This window comes from Triturus cristatus, chromosome 9, assembly GCF_964204655.1.
Source record: "Triturus cristatus chromosome 9, aTriCri1.1, whole genome shotgun sequence".
NCBI lineage: Eukaryota > Metazoa > Chordata > Amphibia > Caudata > Salamandridae > Triturus > Triturus cristatus.
Window position 1 is genome coordinate 1,090,307,316 of NC_140592.1, and position 20,184 is coordinate 1,090,327,499.

General features: G+C 41.2%; 1 protein-coding gene across 2 annotated transcripts in view; it reads right to left on the reverse strand.

The window, feature by feature from the left end:
- Positions 1–287: 287 nt before the first annotated feature.
- Positions 288–20,184, reverse strand: part of GNG2 (G protein subunit gamma 2) — a 229,559-nt gene continuing 209,662 nt past the window's right edge. For both annotated transcript variants that reach the window (XM_085626956.1, XM_085626957.1), the window contains one exon: positions 288–2,966. In XM_085626956.1, the coding sequence (XP_085483082.1) occupies positions 2,838–2,966 (129 nt within the window). In that variant the 3' untranslated portion in view covers positions 288–2,837. The remainder of the gene's footprint in view (positions 2,967–20,184) is intronic.

Here is a 20,184-nt window from a genome sequence, read left to right on the forward strand (position 1 = left end):
CAGAACAATAAATTCAGGTGGATACTGCCACTTACTCCTTTAATTTTCTTTGAATTTGAACAGCCGTGGATCTATCTCAATTCCAAATCATGTTTTGTATTTATTCGTAGCCTTTGCCCCCTTCGTTCTCGTATATACTACTTCTGCATTTATTCAGGTATCAACAGAGTGAGGATACCACTGTGCCTGGAATCCATCAGTTATCGGTAGACCTGTGCCCTTCACACAAAGATATCATGGAGAGAAGAGGCACGTTAAATTGTGTCGCTGGAAAAACCAATTAGTCGTTGAAATTAATCCAAAAGTTTATTTAAACAAGTACATTGTTTCACATGGGATGAAAATGACCACTACATTGTTAAATTCATTCAAGTTTCCCTGTAAAAAACTGACAAGGGCTCACATTCACATTCACCTACCCCTGAACAGAAATGGTCAGGAAATCCATATGAGAAGGTGTGGCAGGATGGCTAGCACCTAGTCATCAAGCCACCCATGCTTATCTAAAAACATCTCACACATGCCTGTACTCATGATACCTGTAAAGGACACCGTTTTCTAGGCACTCCGTAGGGTTGAAGTGGTTTATGGTGTGCAGTATGTACAGTGCGAGAAATTGGAGGTGAAAGCCTTTTATTTGGCTCACCCTTGTGCAAAGATTTGATGCACAGCGCAGCCAGTCGCATTTTCACAGATCTGCTATTAGCGTTTTGTTTTTCCGCCACTGTCTCCAATATGTCTCTGTATGCACAACGAAGATAAATGAGTGGAAAGGGGTGCCACAATTTGTTTCAATTTTGAATCAAAGTATATGTATTGAAACAATTTGCAACAGTATTGCCACCAAAAAAAATCCCCAAATGGCATGTGAATGACTTTTTGCTGCACATTCTTTGTTCATTTTGTGACTACATTTTATTGCACTCAAAGACCATTCAATTGCAGGTGGTTACAAAAATAACAATAACTTGTTTTGTACATAGTGCTTCACGCTCAATAGGTTGATCTCAAATCTTGAATAGGACACACATTGCAGATCTTTCAAGTGCTTACATTTTCTTTATGGCGAAATATATTCTGTTGGAATTTAGAAAATAAAAGAGCATGCCAACAAGTTGGTATCTAACTGTTGATGCCGGGGTTGGGGACGCTTTTTATTGGTGGCGCTGCTGCTGCGCAATAGGTGGCACTACCCTAGGTTCCATTACTATTTAGTAAAAATGTCATGTTAAAATCACCATCAAGATATGTACGAATGAGCATTATGGTTAAAATGAGCATGGGTCAGGTGTGAGTTGGATTTCAGGTCCTCAGAGAACCAGGCCGGGCTTTATCGTCAGTTAAGGAAGGTTTCCAAGTTTAAAAAAGTACAATCTACAGTATATTTACATTGTTTTTATTAGACCAGTGAAAACAGCTGTAGAGCGTGAATCGTGTGACGCAACCTCCGATGGAAGTGCCATATCCTTTAGAGGGGAACTATTGTCTTTTTTCATACCTTTCTATAAGTGTTTTGCATGCTTCCAAAAAGAAAAAAAGAAAAAGCCACAACATCAGAGCAACAATCCGACAAAACAGTCACTGGCATCTCTACAGAAACAACCCCCTGCTGTGACAGAAATGTCCATGTTTACCAAAATATAGCAAAAATATACTTTGTTTCAAATGGGATATAAAGTTCCTTCAGATGAAGATTTATGTGGCTACTACAAAAAAGCTAGTATGGATGTCAATTCCTCTAAGATGTTTGTTATGATGGCTATGTCACTCTAATCTTGGTGTGGATCAGCCGTCAGTGCTGTGAAAGGAATAGCATGCCACGGGATATCCTGCGCTCCTCTATGTCACGGTGATATTTTTATATGGCAATCTGGCAGACACCAATGGTTTGTAATGGGTTCTTTTTATCCAGGACTGCAGTTCTGTTGTCGGGGAGACCTGTCGGGTAAAAGCGATGCTAGGCGCACTTCGCTGTGCAAGTGCATGGTGGTGAAATTATTGTAAGATCAATAGCACTAGCAATATTTCCCCCATTTTCTGCACTGATTCGGTATTTGTTTTTCCTCTACAGCTTCTTGCACCTGGGTACAAAGGGAAACAATTTAAATATCTAAATGGAAATAAAAGAGGGCGTAATCATGCAGCACGCCCTCAAAGTAGATTACGAAAAATATGAAGCACTGTTTACAACACAAGTTACTTTTAGTTGCAGAATCAAATCTACCATCTATAAATGTTAGAAAGAGTGGTAATTTTTCCTAGAAAGGCGACGGGGACAACATTTACATGGGGATATAAGGTGATTATTCACTGCAAGGTCCTGGTTCCACTGTCCGGTTTAAAACGTATTGATGCCAAATTGAGTCTGCTTGGAAGCTGAATAAAATTAAACTAGAAAAGCACATGACCAAAGGTTAAGTAACAACACTAATGCAATCTATCCTGCTGCTAAAACTGACAGTTTACCTTAAATCAAATGGTATCTGAAAAACAACACTAATAAATCCAATAAGGTTATACAGACCCTCAGTGTTATCTCGCGCTGCACACCTGTCTCTTTTTGAAGGGAGAATCTATCATTAGCCTCCTGCGTGGGCAGGAAGTCTCAAACTTTTTTTATCTTTACTTGGTTTCTCTACAGGCCATTTACAGATTTTAAGTTACATGATGTAGATCTTCCTCTCTTCCTGAAAAGATGGCTAATATCTTGAAACAGGCACATCCCTTAAGCTTCAGAGCAATTTCAAATTCTGTGGCCCACGCAAGGATTCCACATGGCTAAAAATTCTACATCAATGTCCAGAGAGGCCTGCCTGGTTTCCAGGCTCTTTCTCTGTTTACAGAATGGCACAGAAGAACTTCTTCTCTCTAAACGGGTTTTCCGACGCTGGAACTGGGGTAAGAAGTGGGTCCTCCTTGGCATGGGCTTCGCAGTATGCCATCAAATCCGCTGCCGCTTTCGACACCTGTTAAAATAAAGTGAGACACTTGTGATTAAAGGGTTGAGTGAGGTAAGCCATAGAGCTTGTTTTCTTGGAAATAAAACTCTACAATAAAGGCCATTGTGCAGTCACAAACACTCTGATTTACAAAATCAGAGACTTTGTGACCAGAAAATAGTTTTTGTCTATGTACAAATCTCATTTTAATAGTTGTTAAACTTTTACTGACTCCTAAAATGGGATTCCAAATACTTATGGAATCGCAATTTGAACAGGGCATGTTAGAGGCGTCCCTTTCGAATTACGATTTGGTGATGCATGCATCAATAGTTTGTGACTGGGATTACTGTTGCAAACCATTTAATAGTCACCAACTTCCAAGTTAGATGGAAACCTACTTTGGACCCATTCCAAATTGTGAACAGTGGAGAAAGCCTCTGGAGGATTAGATAGTGATCTAGGAGATCACTATCAACCCTCAGAGAAACTTAAAAAAAAAAAAAGCCTGTTTCATTTAATGAAATCTGCTTTCAAAAACATTTCTTTATTTTAAAGCAATCATAGACATGGTGGTGTGCTGACCCTCGGGGGAAACTATCTTTGTGATTGTCTCCAATCGGAGTGAGTTGCAATTTGCGACCTACCTAAGAAACAGTAATTAGGTCGATCAGATTGCAACGTACTACGATTCTGAATTTTTGCGAACCGACTTATGAGTAAGCCTATTTATACATGGGCCTATTCACACAATTCTATACTGATCTCAAAAATACGGAAAATTGAAGCCAGTGTTTGTGACTGGCACAATGATACTTCTGGCCCTACTGCCGGGAGTGACCATTTGAAAGCTGTCATTCTGTTTGTTATACCAGTAACCAAGCCACATTTTACAGGAAAACAGCGATATCATACTGCTCTTACCAGTAGACCTAAGATTTGTGACAAAGAGAGAAGCCATATCTATATATATATCATTACTCGGCTACACCTATATTTATTTCTAAAAGTGTTCTGGAAACCACAGAACAGTTGCGTTATCTAAAGACATTCAGGCACATGCATCAAGGTAGGATTTGGCGAGTCCTTAATTGCGATTATTAAGGAATGCAATTTCAAGGGTGCAAGGGTGTCAAAAGGACACTCTGTTGCACCCATGCAATTGATCTGTGCACGTATGTTGTGCACACACAGGTCCCAAGGGCATGTGTGTGTGTAACCTACAACTTTGAAAAATGCACTTTAGTGCATTTCTAAAAGTTTCCGCTATTTACCATCTGGTATGATTTTGCGGTAAATAGCGGGCCCAAATAGCGAAATCGCTATTTTAAAAGGCATCTTGCATTGCATTTAAGGAATCACAATTTGCGATTCCTTAACTGCAATTATGATTTAAGAAATCGCAAATAATTGCGATTTTTTAAATTGCAAATGGCAAGTTGTTTCATGCACGGCCGATTTTTGTGATTCGCACCGTTTGCAATTGCAAAAAGCTTTGATGCATGTGCCTGATTGTTAATTTAAAAATAATACGTATGAGTAAATGCATATCGAGTTGATCTTCACTAAATTGTATGTTATTCATGTAGAAAGTAAACCCTACATGGGTTGCCTAAGTTCTCAGTAGCTGGACAGACCTTCCGGAACAGCCTGTGTTTTTACCAGTATATTGTCCTAATACCATGCAGTTCAGGCACGTTACATTCTCGCCTGTTCTACTATGTGGAAATTAGCTCCTACTTGATATCATCAGGATATGCTGACAGTGCTGATGAGCCCTCTAACTCCTTGATTAGCAACGATGCCACATCTCCGAGCCCCAGTTCGTTCCTTTGCATGTAGACCATTGTCCCTCCCCCAGACACCCTGCTACCTGAACTGAAAAAAGCTCTCAATCTCCTAAATACGGTGTAACACCACCTGCTTCCCCTCTTAAACTAACACGTTTGTAGTTACACCATTAAATATAGTACTCCCTTATTGTCACCTAAGTAATAAAGAAGAAAAAAAACTGGATATAAACTCAAGATACTTTGGCTCCCCCATCTCAGTTGTTAGTATGTGATCAAGGTTGCAGAGTTGCCCTTCAGATGTCTTTGAGAAAAAACACCCTCACTCTTTACCTAGGAAACAGCCATGCCTTGAGGAGAACACGCATGGCTACAACTGGGATGCTCTACCACAGATAAGTAATTGGCATCTGAAATAGTAAACTAAAGCCACTTGCTCGAAGTGGCCATTGAAAGCTAAAGACCAAGACCTGGAAAGCTCAGAAATTACAAAGTGTACCATATAAAGGATGAAAAAACCCCTTTTGTATGCCTCCACGTTGTCAATTCACAAATGTTTATCAAGCATATACCTGAAAATCTATAGATGTCAAATGTGTTCTTGATCGAATCTTCTGAACGTAGATTTACTCATTTCATTGTGAATTGGGCCTGCACTGCATATTTCTTATCCATGTATTATAATGCAGCCATATGGAAATCACACACATTTGAATTCCCCTTTTTAGAGATCACAATATCACAAAACAATAGGAATCAGCACTTAAAAATATTCAGCTTTGCTGTAACCTAATTTGTATCTCACAGCCCCTGCCCATGTACAAAGCTTCACTTCTTTCTAGCTAGGTTTGCGCTTTACAAATACCAGGCACACAAACACACACATAAATGTAAATAGTCAAGTACTTATCCTCAAAATACAAGGGGGATCGACTCACATGATCAACGCTGGGTATCCATGTTCCACTAGCATTCACTATTGATGCAAAATAGTTTTGCATTTTCTTTATGTGCTCTCCTTTGATTAATTTGTGCAATGTTTTCAATAAAGTGCATATTGCAGTAATGGGAATTCAACATGGCATATAAACAAGTGCACGCAGGTGCTTATATTTTATTCTGTCTGGGCCACATTATAAGAAATACTGTCATCTAGAATTTAAACACTGAGAAGAAGAGATATTATACACTTAAAATAGTTTACCTATTATGAAACAGCAAAGAGTGTATCTTTTCAGTATTCGTGGCCTTCTGTATTTATTTCTTAAATTTCAAACCAAAGTCGCGTCATCAAGGGATAATAATTTAAGTACAGTGGGAGGTATAGTTCAGCCTGGAACGTCAATAGAGCACATATGATGCATATCTATCTTTGAATAAGATTCTGCAAGGAAATTGAAGAAAATATACAGGAATTCCTGTGAAAATGCAGATACGTATGTGCTTTTTCACACTTTTTTCCACATTTGGGATTTATTGGCACCCCAACCGCCCATGATATTTATATACACTTTGTACTGTGCCTATAAGGTCCTCATTAGAAGTTTGTTGGAATATTGTGGAGCATGTAACCCACGTGGTAAGGATTATGTTACGTACATTATAAGCCAGTGGTTCCCAACCTTTTGACTCCTGAGGAACCCCATTGAGTCACTACTGGAAGCTGGGCCCCCCCCATGCAATTTGTACGATTTAAATTTCAAACATTAAAACTGTAATTCACAATAAATACACAAACAAGTGCATACCCAAAAAATACTTAAATTACTAAAGATTTTATAATTTTATATTGAAAAGATTTGCAAAAATCGAAAGCTTTCAATGGGAAGGCTGGTGCTGCATCTTGGCGGCTAACTTTTCAATGTTTGGTTTTATTTGCGATATGAGGCTCCTGCTCCTGCCAGGGCCGGGCTGGGACCCCAAAGCAGCCCTGGCAAATGTTGTCTGATCAGTCACCGTGCGGTGCACACCAAGTGCAGCGAGTGAGCCTGACACTACAAAGAGGTTTTGGGGGCTCTCCCCCAAGACAACTTTGGGAATTTTTTTTGCATCTACAACACATTTGTCTTTATACATTGAATTGTATTAGCTTATAAAGCATAGTAAATGATCACCTTACTGTGCAACAGGATATGACAATCTTTGTTGGGGCTCTTCAATGATTCCCTCACTATCAACCTCCAACAGTGCCTCTCATTTTCTCCATAGCCTCTCTGTCACATATATTTCATTTTTTTATAGACCCTCTCATACCAGTGTAGGGTGTCGGAGAAATTTACATCACACACATACAGAGACAATGAATCATAAATGTGTAAATCATTGTATAGAAATGATGACTTAAGGCAAAGGGAGTGTGGGATTCACGTCATCCATACGGGTAGGTATTTTTTAAGAGTTCTTTACAGCAGGCATATTAACCATATGCGCTACCTTATATGAGTCAAAGCTGCCACTGGACAAAACTACCATCCCTCTCCAGCAGGTACATTAATCACTGGAGTTATCTTGATACTTTTATTGCTGCCCAAAAACTGCTGATTACACAAGGACATTTGTAGTGCTTTTAAAGCTGCTGCCTGCAGACCCTCTGAGTATGTGTCACGGACCCCTGTGGGTCCGCGGAACACAGTTTGGGAACCACTCTGTTTGTTGCATGTAGTCCTGTAGGTTCACATGTTCTGCATACTCCTGCCATCTAGTTTTGGACTTCTACGATTACACCTTGTTTTTCTTCGAAGAAGTCTTTTGAGTCATGAGGTCTCAGTGACTCCTCTGGTCGTGGATGCACATGGGCACCGACTCCATTGTTAAACTGGTTTTTACCCAAGTGGTGAGAGTAGAAACGGAGTAGTGAGCAGAAAGATTAGTGCCCATGTGTACAAGAGAAAATAGTATTAAGTGAAAGACATCTGCAACAAGGCACTGTCTTCCAGGGAGGAAGATATGAATCTACAGCACTACATGCAACAATCAGATGCTTACAAGGTAAGTAACATAATCCATTTGTACCTTGTGTTGCTGTAGATACACCTGCTCTACATCAACTGTAAAGCAGTATTACCCAAGTAGAGGCTAAACAGTGGATGGTGCAGAGGTCTGAAACAGAGCCCTAAGGACAGTTTGACCAACTTTAGCTTGTTGCCTAGGAACAATCTCCACACAGTAATGCTTTGGGGATGTGTGTGCAGTGGACTATGTAGCAGTCTTACAAATCTCTACTATGGGTATCTTCGCTAAAAAAGCAAATTTATTTAATCCTATCAATATGGTACGTGAGAGGACACTTGTGATCAAGCGTGGGAAGTGCCCTTTCAGCTACCGTGTCTGGGCGTGGGAAGAAGTCTGGAAACTTGATGATCTGGCTAAGGTGGAATGGGGAGCAGTGGTGGCTAGTGACATTTGAAAGTGGTAGGACCTATGCGGGTGATTAAATGTCAGGCCTCTGCTATTGTTCAACAACCATTGTTTTAATGTTAATGAAATGTTTGCACATAACATGCATCCTTTAGTAATCCTGATTGACGCTGTCAAGGCAGGTAAAAAGCCACAGATGTAGTAATGATAAAGGGAATCTTTAGAACACAATGCAATTAAAAAAAAATACATTCTCGCCTTTTGCTCATCCTACCTAGCACTGCTGCCGGCCACCGCCTCAGTGCTTTTCTCCTCCTTTCCAGAGTCAGAAGCCATTAACATGTGAATAGCTACTGGAGGCCATGTTATGTTATGTTATTTAGAATTTAACAAACAACTACAGCTACCAGAGCCCTTTAACAGATCTAGAAAGCTATACATACCTCACAGCTCACAACACATACCATGTGTGATCTTTGCTTAATCCTGAGTTTATATTTACTAGCATACTGTCTTTGAGCAAGAAACAATCTGGTAAAGCCAGGGGTGATTGTATTCTACTGCACGTGACTACACAGTCTCACAAAATCGCATTGACATTGGCCCAACGAGCACATTTAGCCAGCGGGAAGGAGTTAAATACAGACCCCAAAGACAACAAAACCTCCACTTCACCTCCACGTTCTGAATGATCACCCTGGTCAAAGGGGTAGGGAAATGATTAGTACCTATCTGAGGTAAGTCCAGAGGAGGCTGTGTACCTCTCTGTTTAGAAACAACATGACCTTTACTGCTCCATCCTCAGAATACTGTGTCTCGAAGCCAGCTCAGCGCCTCATGCTGCAGCATCTCCAAGTGACCTTCCTCTCGCTCTCTGCAGACAGAAGTGATCCGTGCAAGGAGTGACCAACTCCTGGCAGTACATGGGTGCATTACACATGCTCCCAGACTCTCCTAGGTCAATCAAGAGGCTGCTGTCAAGCTGGTGATACTATATCCCAGCATGCGAGAAGCACCAGCATTGCTCTGAGTGGCCTAGTTTTGGGCTCACACAGCAACTGGGTGCCTGTACCTTCTCTCCACCAGACTGTGCAACACAGCTTGGGTTGGAGAGATCTAAGTGCGTATGTTGGTTTGGCTGTCCTAAGCTAGCCAGCCAAACTAACATGCGCACTTGCATTGCCCACCACTCCTCCTCCCCCTTCCGCAGCTGCTGTCTGGTGTCAGGATGGCCCCGCTTCGCCCTAAGACTTGCTCAGATGCTCAGTCATCTGGGCTGGCAGCCTGCAGGATGAAAAATAAAATGTTAATAACATTGTTATATTATCATTTTATTTTTCATGCTTGAATTTTCAGTGGGGCGATGCTCCTGCCGCTGATGGGGAGACCACCTTGGTTAGGAGTTTTGGATTAGTTCTAAGAACCACACTGTCATAATGTACATGGAAGTAAAGTTTCTGCCTTGTGAGGTACTGCAGTTCACTAATACATCTCAAAGATGTTATAGCTACCAGGAAGGCAGCCTTCCAAGACAGAAACGGCAAAGGGCATGAATGCAGTAGTTCAAAGGGTGGCCTCATGATTCTGGTAAGCACAATAGATTGCAGGCCATGGCTGAGGTTAACCTTGGTGGAATTACATGTTTAAGGCCCTCCACAAAAGCTTTATTTACATGAATTCTGAAAAGGGAAAGAGTGTTCTCTGTGTTGCATATATGCAGCAATGGCAGCTAAATGCATTCAAATCGAGTTGTTGGCTAACCCTGACTTTGGAAGTGTAGTAGGTAGCAAATAACGTCTTGCACCATAGAAGTTAGAGGGTTTATGTGTGTTGGATTACAGTAGAAGACAAAACGCTTACACATGGCAGCATAGCAGGTGCAAGTAGTGGGCCTACAGGCTTCCCTGAGTGTGTCTTTGCACTCTTGAGGTAGGTGAAGGTAGTCAAATTCTAGGACCTCAGGAGCCACATAATCAGGCTGAGTTACCTAGGGTCTAGGTGTCTGACTTTGCTGTGGTTTTATCTGAGAAGGTCCAGCCTGTTGGAGAGCTTCTCGTGGGGGGAAATGAAAATTTCTAGAAGGGCCGAGAACCATGGTTGCATTGTCTGGCCCATGTTTGAGCCACTAAAATGAGGGTAAAAGATGTTTGGTTGAGCTTATTGGCCACGTAAGGAATCAGTGAGAGAGGAGGAAAAGTGTACATTCAGATACCTGATCAATTCATCCATAGAGTCCATGGGCTGGGGGTGTGGAAATCTAACAGTGAAGTTTGGGCATTTTTCGTTTTTGTGTATGAAAAAAGGGCTATGTTTGAGCTACCCCATCTCTGGAAGTAAAGGAGCAGGACTTCAGGGTGGAGTTTTCACTCATACACTTGTTGCTACGTCCTGCTGAGCAGGTCTGTGAAGTCACTGTCCACTCCTGGAAGATACTCTGCCAGGTGATGAACTTAGTGATGGATGTCCCAGCCATGTTTGCTGCACTAGGGCGGATAGCTCACGGGGATGATTGCCTTCTTGCTTTTGTAGGTAGAACATGGCGGTCATGTGTGGGCGAGGACTACCTTGCCTTGAAACTGCTGAAGAAAGTCTTTGAGAGCTAGATGCATGGCTAACAGTTCCAAGTAGTTGACGTAGAGACCCCTTTGATGAGGTGACCACAGACCCTGGAATGTTATGTCATTGAGGTGTGCTCCCCATTCGACTAGAGATGCGTCCGTGGTGATGGTCACTTGCGGAACTGGGTCTGCAAAGGAAACTGCCCTGCAAGAGACTGTTGCTGTGACACCACTGCAGGGAGCCATGGGTGCTGGCCCTTACCAATACTAGATCTTCCCACTGACCCTCCACTTGTAATCATTCACTTGTGAGGTGCTGGAGCAGAGTTTTCATTTAGAAAATTCAGGGGCTTTTGAGGCTCTGGTATGTCTATGCGTTTTATTAAATATTAATAAATAACGAATTAATTATTTGTCTTGTGTAAGTGTGTATTCATTAATCAATTCGTTTGTTTTAACATAAGAGAAAGCTACACAAGGGTTAGCATGTGTGTGCTGTTTTTGTTTCCTAAAAAATAACGTGCAAGTTTTCATGTTTAAACGTTGCTGTGTGCTGTTTATTTTAAGCACAAAACGCTGTCTGAATTAATGCTTTTTTATGTCGCAAAAGCTAGATAAATGCATACACATAAGGGTATTAGTGGGGTTAACACTGTTTAATCATTATGCTGTAGTAACGTTGTTTTTATTTCTTTTAATTGAGATGGTCTATTGTGGCCTATGGAGGCCTAATCCATGATGGCTAATTTTGAAGCCTGGCCTCGAGTGAATATGTGAAAGACGTGTCGAGGGCGACCCCTGCTGGAAATGGTCTTGAGGGTGACTGACCATGGTCCTTCTATGAAACTTTCCATGAGGACAGCAGCAGTTTTGGGTGTTCTCCAAGAAAAGTGAAAGTGTCCTTGGCAATCTCGAAAGACAAAGGAGCATCTGGGGGGGAAAACTCTGAACTGTGGCTCGATGGCCGAGGAGAAGCCGGATAAAATGTGATACATGTTTATTTTCTTGGTTCCTGTTCCGTAGTTTTCGCTATGTGTATTTTTCCTGAGCGGAGGTTCACAAATGTTGCAATGTTGCATCCTTTCCTTCTCGCTCTGCTCAGTGATTAAGCGTATTCTTGCGAACTTGATGAGTCTTTCCATTGTATTTTTCACTATAAAAACTGTTAGTTTAGGGAGGGATCTCCCCACTCTTTTGGCCACTCTTTTGCCACCCTTTTGCCGCTTGCCATTTTACCTTTGCTGCGTGAAGCTGCGTTGCTGAAGATCGTGCTGAGGACTTCGTCTTGAGAGACTTTACCGAGAGATTTGTCCTGACCCGTTCTGACACTTAGTTAGAATAGGTAACTATGAGAAATGATTTATTCTGATTGATTTTACTTTGACTAATTTTAGATAAAGCAATATAATTTTAAACATGGTGTTGAATTTTCTTTCTTGTCAATTATTGGGTTTATATTTTTGATCATTATTGTATATGTTGTGTAGATTATAGACAGTCACTAAACCAGATCTGATCGACCTGATATTGATGCAGGGTGTTTAGGTGTTTCCTTCCACAGGTTTATTGCTGGTAGAGTATTTGAGCGTATGCTAGTGAAATGGGCCCTAGTGTATGATGAATGTATGTGCGTGCAACTGTGTGATTACTCTATCCGTGGTAGTGGGCATATTTTAGATACCCTGATCCCTATCAATTTCCTGGTAGCAGAGGATGGTTTTAGATGGTTGTCTTGATCTGATAAGATTGCTTGTACATTGGCTTATTGATTATTGATTTTATTTTGTCAATATTGGTATATGTACTAATATTATATGTTGAAGTCGTCATGTTGAGTTATATGTAGTGCTTCTGGAACTTGGAAGCTGTTGTAGCAGTTCCGTAGTAGGGTAGAGGGAAGTATATGCTGCTCTCGGGAAAGACGGGATTGTAAGGAATAACGTGTGACAATTGAAGTTGCGCGTTCACATTGTCTGGGTTCGGAATCAGTGACATCGTCGTATGTTATTATTAGATATTTCTGGTGTGTAAGGAGTGTGTATCGTAGTGAAGGTTATCTGTGAAACTCTGGTCTTAAGTCCCAGGGATCCGTAAGGATTTCCGTTAAAGCTTATCGCGGGAGGAGTAATAGGTATTCTCTGAGCTTGTTTGAGGAACTGGGCGAAGTTGCTTAGTTAATGTGTGTTATAATTCTGTAGTGGAGCAGATTGTCTATTCTCGGGAAACAGGATTCTGTATGCATGTACTATATTTTTCTTGCATGAATGTGCGTGAATGTATATACATTTATTGATTGTAAGACTCTTTGGATAAGTCCTAGAGGAAACAGTTATGAGATGTATGAAAGTTTGTTGACTCTTGAAAAATAGACTCTCTTTACTATTCTGTGGTTAGCGAAGCAGACAATGGAAATGTTTTTATGTTGTAACTAATAGATTTTGTAGAAATCTTTACACAAAGTCTACTGAGAGATTTTGTAAAGGAGGGGTAGACGAGTGACAGAAGACAGGAGACAAGCGACTGCAGCGACTGTTAACGTCAAAAAGTCCGCGCTCTGATTGGATAGTGGATCAGAATAGGGTTCGCGCTAGGATTGGTGCGTTAGTGTGAGTCGCGCTGCTATTGGTTGAGAAGTTCGTATTGTATATTTATAATACGGAGAGAGTAGAGAGTTTTGGTAAGCGCTAAAATGTATTACCAAGAGGAGAAAAAGAAAAAAACATTCTTTGGGAAAGTTAAAAAGTGGTTTACCAAGGATAAAGAGGTTAAAACAAGAGAGGGTGAGTTGCTACCTCCAGCGAAAACACCTGCATCCTTCATGGTTGCGAAATATGGATTACATACCTGTATATGGTTGCAGAATTGGGTTAGGTATACTAAAGAAGATGGTGTTTTAGCATTTCCAGAACATGGTTCATTTAATTTGGCCGTGTTGAGAAATTTACGGGAAAAGATGGTACGTCTGGACCCGAAGCCGAGACCTACGCAGTTCGAGGCTTTAGTGGAATGGGAAGAGGAAGTTCATGAGCGAGAAAAGCAAAGGTCTGGAGGGTATTACAGGAATATGTTTGGGAGGAGACATGATCGTGAAACACATCATGATCGGATGAAAAGATGGCGAGATGTTAATATGTCAGAGGGATTATATCCTATGAGAACAATTGAAGAAGGAGCAGTTGGAGTTAATGAGTATGATGATGAGGTCTTAAATGACATGATTTACAAGAGACCACCTCCATATAGACCAGAACCAGATGAGAGTACACCAGTTGTTTCTCCGATAAGAGATACAGTCTGTATTATTGAAAAAGAAAAAGTGACACCTGAATCAAGAAGTAATAGTTCTTTCAGGGAGAGAGAAAATCGAAGTAGTGAGGAAAATGCTAGAAAATTAGCAAAAACGACAACAGAACTGACTGAGAAAATTATGGAGTTAACGAAGAATCTGGAAGCTGTTACGGTGCCTGTAACAATAGGTCCAGTTATGCCTGTGTTTGACAAACAGAGAGCAGGTGAGAATGGACTGGTGATTCCATATGTTGGGAATAATCTGACAAATTCAGTTGGTCCTTCAGGAGATTCAGATAAAAGAGCAGAAAGAAGTGACCTGAGACAAACAAGACATGACACATGTAGTGAACTATTGGATACTAGTGAACCTAGTTGTTCAGGGATGCCAATTTTAGAACCGCAGAAGAGAGTGGTTCCAGTGAGAAAAACTGCTGAAATAACAGTTGATGATTTGAATGATTGGATGAAGGTTCTTCAGAAAAAGGATAAGGATTCACAAGTTATTGATGTGGCTAGGTTACGTATAGAATTAGAAGAGCTTGTGACAGGAACAGTTCCAGTAGAAATACTGAAGAGTCATCATGATGGTGAGCTGTTGTTTATGTGTAAAAGTATTACCTGGAGAGCAAGGAATACACATGACAGGCTAAGAGCAATAGCAAATGAGCAAGGAGTTGACATTGATAAAGTGAAAGCTTTACAGAGAACTTACAGGATGGATTTTACTGAGAAGGACATTGAAAATTTGAATGCTTCTGGTAGAACAGGACAGATTAAAGAAATGGTGGCATTACTGCGAAGATGGGGTGATGTTGAAAAGTGGAAGGATAGGTGGTATAAGAAAAGAGAGGAATCTGAAGATAGAATAACTTATTCAGCATTTCCAGTGAGAGAAAAGGAGAAACCAGTGAATAATTATCCTATGAGAGAAATACCTGGAGGAGGATATGTACATGTTCCATGGACCAGACAGGATATTTTATCATTTACGAATGATTTCCCTCGATTGAGAGAAAAGCCCGTCGAGTGGTATAGGCAGGTAGATAGGTTTGTGAAATTGTCAAAAGTGCTGTGGGTTGACCTGAATAGTCTGTTTGATATAATTGTTCCAGCAGACTTGTGGACTGAGTGTAAAATAGTTGTGAGTTGGCCTACTGAGGAATATCCAAGAGATTCAAGAACAGGGGCACCAGATCCAGAGGTGATGAGAAAGTATGATCAGGTGATGGTATACCTGAAGAGTAAAGTTCCTCCAAAAGAGACAGACTGGGTTAAGATAGATCGAACACAACAGGAAGCAAAAGAATCAGTTCATGCTTTTTACGAGAGGCTGATACTGGCTTTTAAACAATTCAGTGGAGATGAACACCTGGGTGACAAAGATTTGAGTCACTTTGTATACAGATTTGTATATGGCCTAAGACCTGAAATTGGTGAGAGAATTCGTGAACACACAGTGGATTGGCAGAGTAAGAAAGTAGATGAGATCCTGAGACATGCAAAATACTTCAGTGATGAAATTGAAGCAAAACAAAGAAAGCTGAAAGAGAAAGCAATGTGGGCACAAGTGAAAGTTGCAGAAAGACAGGAAGCACAGTTAGTGGAACAGGCGAATAATCCAGGAAATAATGCAGGAAATAGACCCAGATATGCAGGAAAGGGGAAAGGAAGTCTTGAGGAAGCGAAGAAAAAGTTCCCTTGTCACAACTGTGGCCAGCTGGGACATTGGAGATCTGAATGTCCTAATCCACCATTAGTGAGTAATGAGAATAAACCTTTAAATCAACAGGTGCAGAACCAGAATGAAGGGAATAATCAACAGCAACAACAGAAAGTTGTGAGACAGCAGAGTCAAGAGCCAAAACCGCCCTTGCCGCAGAATAGAGGGGTACAAAAATATAATCAGGACTCAGGATTCTACAATGATGAGCAGGTAAACAAACCAAGACGTTCTAACAAAGTACAGCAGTACTTGTTAAAGAGTGAAGGGAGTGAGTCTGAGGGTGATTATTGACGGTGCCGAAGAGAGGAGGAAGAGTGCATACTTGGTGCAACTCTAGAAATAGACCAGGCAGGACCATTTGTGGATGGGAAAATAAATGAGGAGAGTGTTACTTTTTTGGTAGACACAGGTGCGACAAGATCAACTGTCAGGTCAACAGATGTTAGAAATCTTCCTCTCTCGGATGAAGCAATCCAAGTAGTTGGTGTAGCCAATACACAAATCAGAACACGTCTTACTGAACCAGTAAGAGTACAGATAGGGAAATTTTCAGACATGCACAGATTTATTGTCTGTGACACGAGTCCAGTGAACCTGTTAGGTAGGGACTTATTGTGTAAGATGAATTGCACAATCTTTTGTACACCAGATGGAATAGCTTTTGAGACACCAGATGATGATGTTTTCTACCGAATGACTCTAGAAAATAGAGAAAGTGAGTTAATTGGTGCATTTGCTGTGTTTAATCCGGAGGATTTGCCTCAAGAGCTGAGAGACACAGTGAAAAGAGCAGTTTGGGATTTTACAGGAGAGGATGTGGGATTGATGAATAATGTAGATCCAGTGAAAATTGCAGTGAAAGAGGGAATTACATATCCTAACATTCCTCAGTACAAAATGACACCAGAAATAATTGAAGGGATAACTCCTATAATTGAGAAAATGATTCAGCAAGGAGTTCTAAGAGAACTATTGAGTAGTCCGTGTAATTCACCGATAATGGGACTGAAAAAGCCCAATGGTAAATTTAGGATCGTACAGGATCTGAGAAAAGTTAATCAAATTGTGGTGGCATGTTGTCCTATTGTGCCAAATCCATCAGTGATTCTGTATCAAATTCCACATGATGCTGAGTGGTATACAGTGATTGATTTGTGTCATGCGTTCTTTTCAATTCCATTGCATCATGACAGCCAGCCGATTTTTGCATTTAGGTTTGGCCAGCGTATCTTAGCATGGTGTCGAATCCCACAGGGGTATACAGAAAGTCCTTCGATATTCAATCAGTTATTGAAGAAATCGTTGGAAAGTTTGATCATGCCCGAAAACTCAGTGTTAGTGCAGTACATTGATGACCTACTGGTGGCCTCAAAGACACGTGAAGCTTGTGAAGTGGATACCATAGCTTTACTGAATCATCTGGCAGATGGAGGGTTAAAGGTATCTCCAGCCAAATTGCAATTTTGCAAGAAAGAGGTGCATTATCTTGGACACAATATTGAAAAAGGTCTGAGAAAAGTGACTACTGACAGGATCAGAATAATCAGAGAAATGAAAGCTCCGAAAACCCAGAGAGAAGTGAGAATGTTCCTGGGTATGGTGGGATATTGTCGTCAGTGGATAATTAATTTTTCGCTGATAGCAAAGCCACTGATTAAATTGACAAAAAGTGAAATGACAGATCCATTGGATCTGGATGCAGAACAAATGGCAGCATTTGAAGAGCTCAAAAGTAAAATGTGTGAGGCTCCAGCTTTGGGTATGCCTGACTATGAGAAAGAATTTGAGCGGTACTGCAGTGAGAGAAATGGATGTGCACTTTCAGTGTTAATCCAGAAGCATGGACAATTGAGAAGGCCTATTGCGTACTTCTCATCAACACTTGACCCTGTAGCTGTGGGTTTACCAGGTTGTCTGAAATCTGTGGCTGCAACATGCAGAAGCCTGGAACAAAGTGAGGGAATCATAATGGGATATCCTGTAAGGGTATTCGTACCTCACAATGTGGCAATTCTTTTGACAAGAAGCAGAACTCAGTACATGTCACATAGTCGATTGACTAAGTACGAAAAGGTGATTCTGGGTGCATCAAATGTGACTCTTGAGAGATGTGTGAATGTGAATCCAGCGACACTCTTGCCGGATATTGAAAATGTGGGTATAAAAATGGAAGATGATCATGATTGTTTGGATGTGCTTGAGTACTGTACAAAACCAAGACCAGACATAAGGGATATTCCCTTACCTGAGAATGATCATGTGCTGTTTGTGGATGGATCATGCTTGAGGAATGATGATGGTGTGCTATGTGCAGCATATGCGGTGTGCAAAGTTTCAGAGGTCATGGAAGCATCACCATTGAAAGGAGTGAAATCTGCGCAAGTTGCTGAATTAATAGCATTGACAAAAGCTTGCGAAATTGGGAAAGATTTGAGGACGACTGTGTTGACTGATAGTCAGTATGGATTTGGAGTGGTGCATGATTTTGACCAACTTTGGCTACAAAGGGGTTTCTTGACATCGAGTGGAACTCCAATAAAGAATGCTGAAATGATTGGAAAATTGCTTGAGGCGATACAGCTGCCTAAAGAGTTAGCAGTTGTAAAATGTGCTGCCCATGGTCAGGGGGAGGATTTCATAACGATTGGAAACAGGTATGCAAATGATGTTGCACAGTATTGTGCCAAGACCAATCAGTCCATTAACAGGGAAAGAGAAGGGGAAATGTCTTTTCTTTCTGTGATGTTTACTAATGTCCTAGAGACCTGGGATGAAGTGAAACAGTTACAAGATGAGGCAGGAGATGAAGAGAAACAAGATTGGATTAAGGCAGGATGTGCTCCAAGAGAAACAGACCATGTTTGGGTCTACAGAGATGGCAGACCAGTGATGCCTAACTCTATCTTGTCGTCAATGGCAAGAATGTATCATGGCCAGGGACATTTGGGGAGAGACGCGATGGTTAGGTCGTTTAAACAGACCTGGTACAATGCAAAGTTCAGGACAATTGCAGAGAGCATCTGTCAAAGGTGTTTAGTTTGTCAGCAATTTAACACTGGGAAAAAGACAGTGGTGAGTCTGGGAACAATAGGCAGAGAAGAGGCTTCTGGTGTGGTTGAGCAGATTAATGGCACGATCAAGAATAGGATTGGAAAAATGTGCTTAGCCACTGGCATGAAATGGCCAGATGTTTTGCCTTTAGTTCTGATGACAATGAGATCTACTCCAGATAGAACTACTGGTTTGAGCCCGCATGAAATAATCATGGGACGTGCTATGCGCCATGCATTCGTGCCTGTCAATAAGTTGGTGACAATAACTGATGACATGATTTTGGATTACTGTAAAGGCCTGGCTGACGCAGTTCATTCTGTGTTTCACCAGGTTGGAGAAGAAGCTACCACACTTGAGAAGAAGCAAGCCCATGATCTGAGTCCAGGAGACTGGGTGAGGATTAAGGTACACAGAAGAAGAAATTGCTTGATTCCAAGGTGGGGAAGGCCGAGACAAGTTATTCTGACTACAACGACTGCAGTAAAGTGTGCTGGAGTGAAGCACTGGGTACATGCAAGTCATACTCTGAGAGTTCCAAATCCGAAAGAAGGGACTGGTAAAGAGTATTTTGAAGAGTCAGATTCCAGTGATGATGAAGATACTGAAGATACGGAATCAGTGAGAAAAGAAGCAGAGAGAGCTTCAAGAGAATCACTGCGAGTATCAGAGAGGAGATCAGATTCTGTAAGAGAGCCTGAAGTTTCAAACAGCAGCGAAGGAAAAAGAAAAGAAAAAAGAAATCACACAGAGACTACTCCTGAATCAGAAGAGGAGGAGATTGAAGAACCACTTGAGATTATACTTGAAGAAGTAGGGTCAGAAGAAGATAGAGAGGGACAGATTGCGGAAGACCCCCGAGGAGGTGTAGGGAACATTCATGAGGAGCTAGGTGAAGGGACAAGTAGACAGCAAGAAGATTGCGTGTCGGAGACCCGAGGAGGGACAGGAGTAGGGAAGTCTCAAACAGTGGTGAAAAAATCTGTGGAGAAGAAGAAAGCTGCTGGAAAACGGAAACAAGAGGCACTTGAAACAGATGATGAAGATGAACAAACAGAGGGTCAAGTTCTGAGAAAGAGAACTTGGATTGGAGAAAGAAGTAAAGAAACAAAGCCGAAAAAGGTGTTAAGAGGAGACCGTTGGCCTAACAACAGAGTTAAGAGGCTAAGATACAGAGTGATAAGAGCAAATTCATCGAAAGCTGAACAAGTGAATGAAGTTTCGAGTCAAAGTTCAAAAGCTGAAGGAGAAGAATCAAAGGAGTCAAATGAACCAGTGGAAATAAAAAGAGTAAGAAGACCCAACCAAAAGTACAGATCACCGGAATGGTCTTATGTGGCACTGTCTGAAGGAGGAAAAGAAGAAATAGTGACTCGAGATAATCCGGAAGTGGTCTTGAGAGAAGTGGTTGAGGAAGATACTGGTGAAATTCTGAAAGTACTCTTGACTGACATTGGAGAAGAGACGAGTACTGA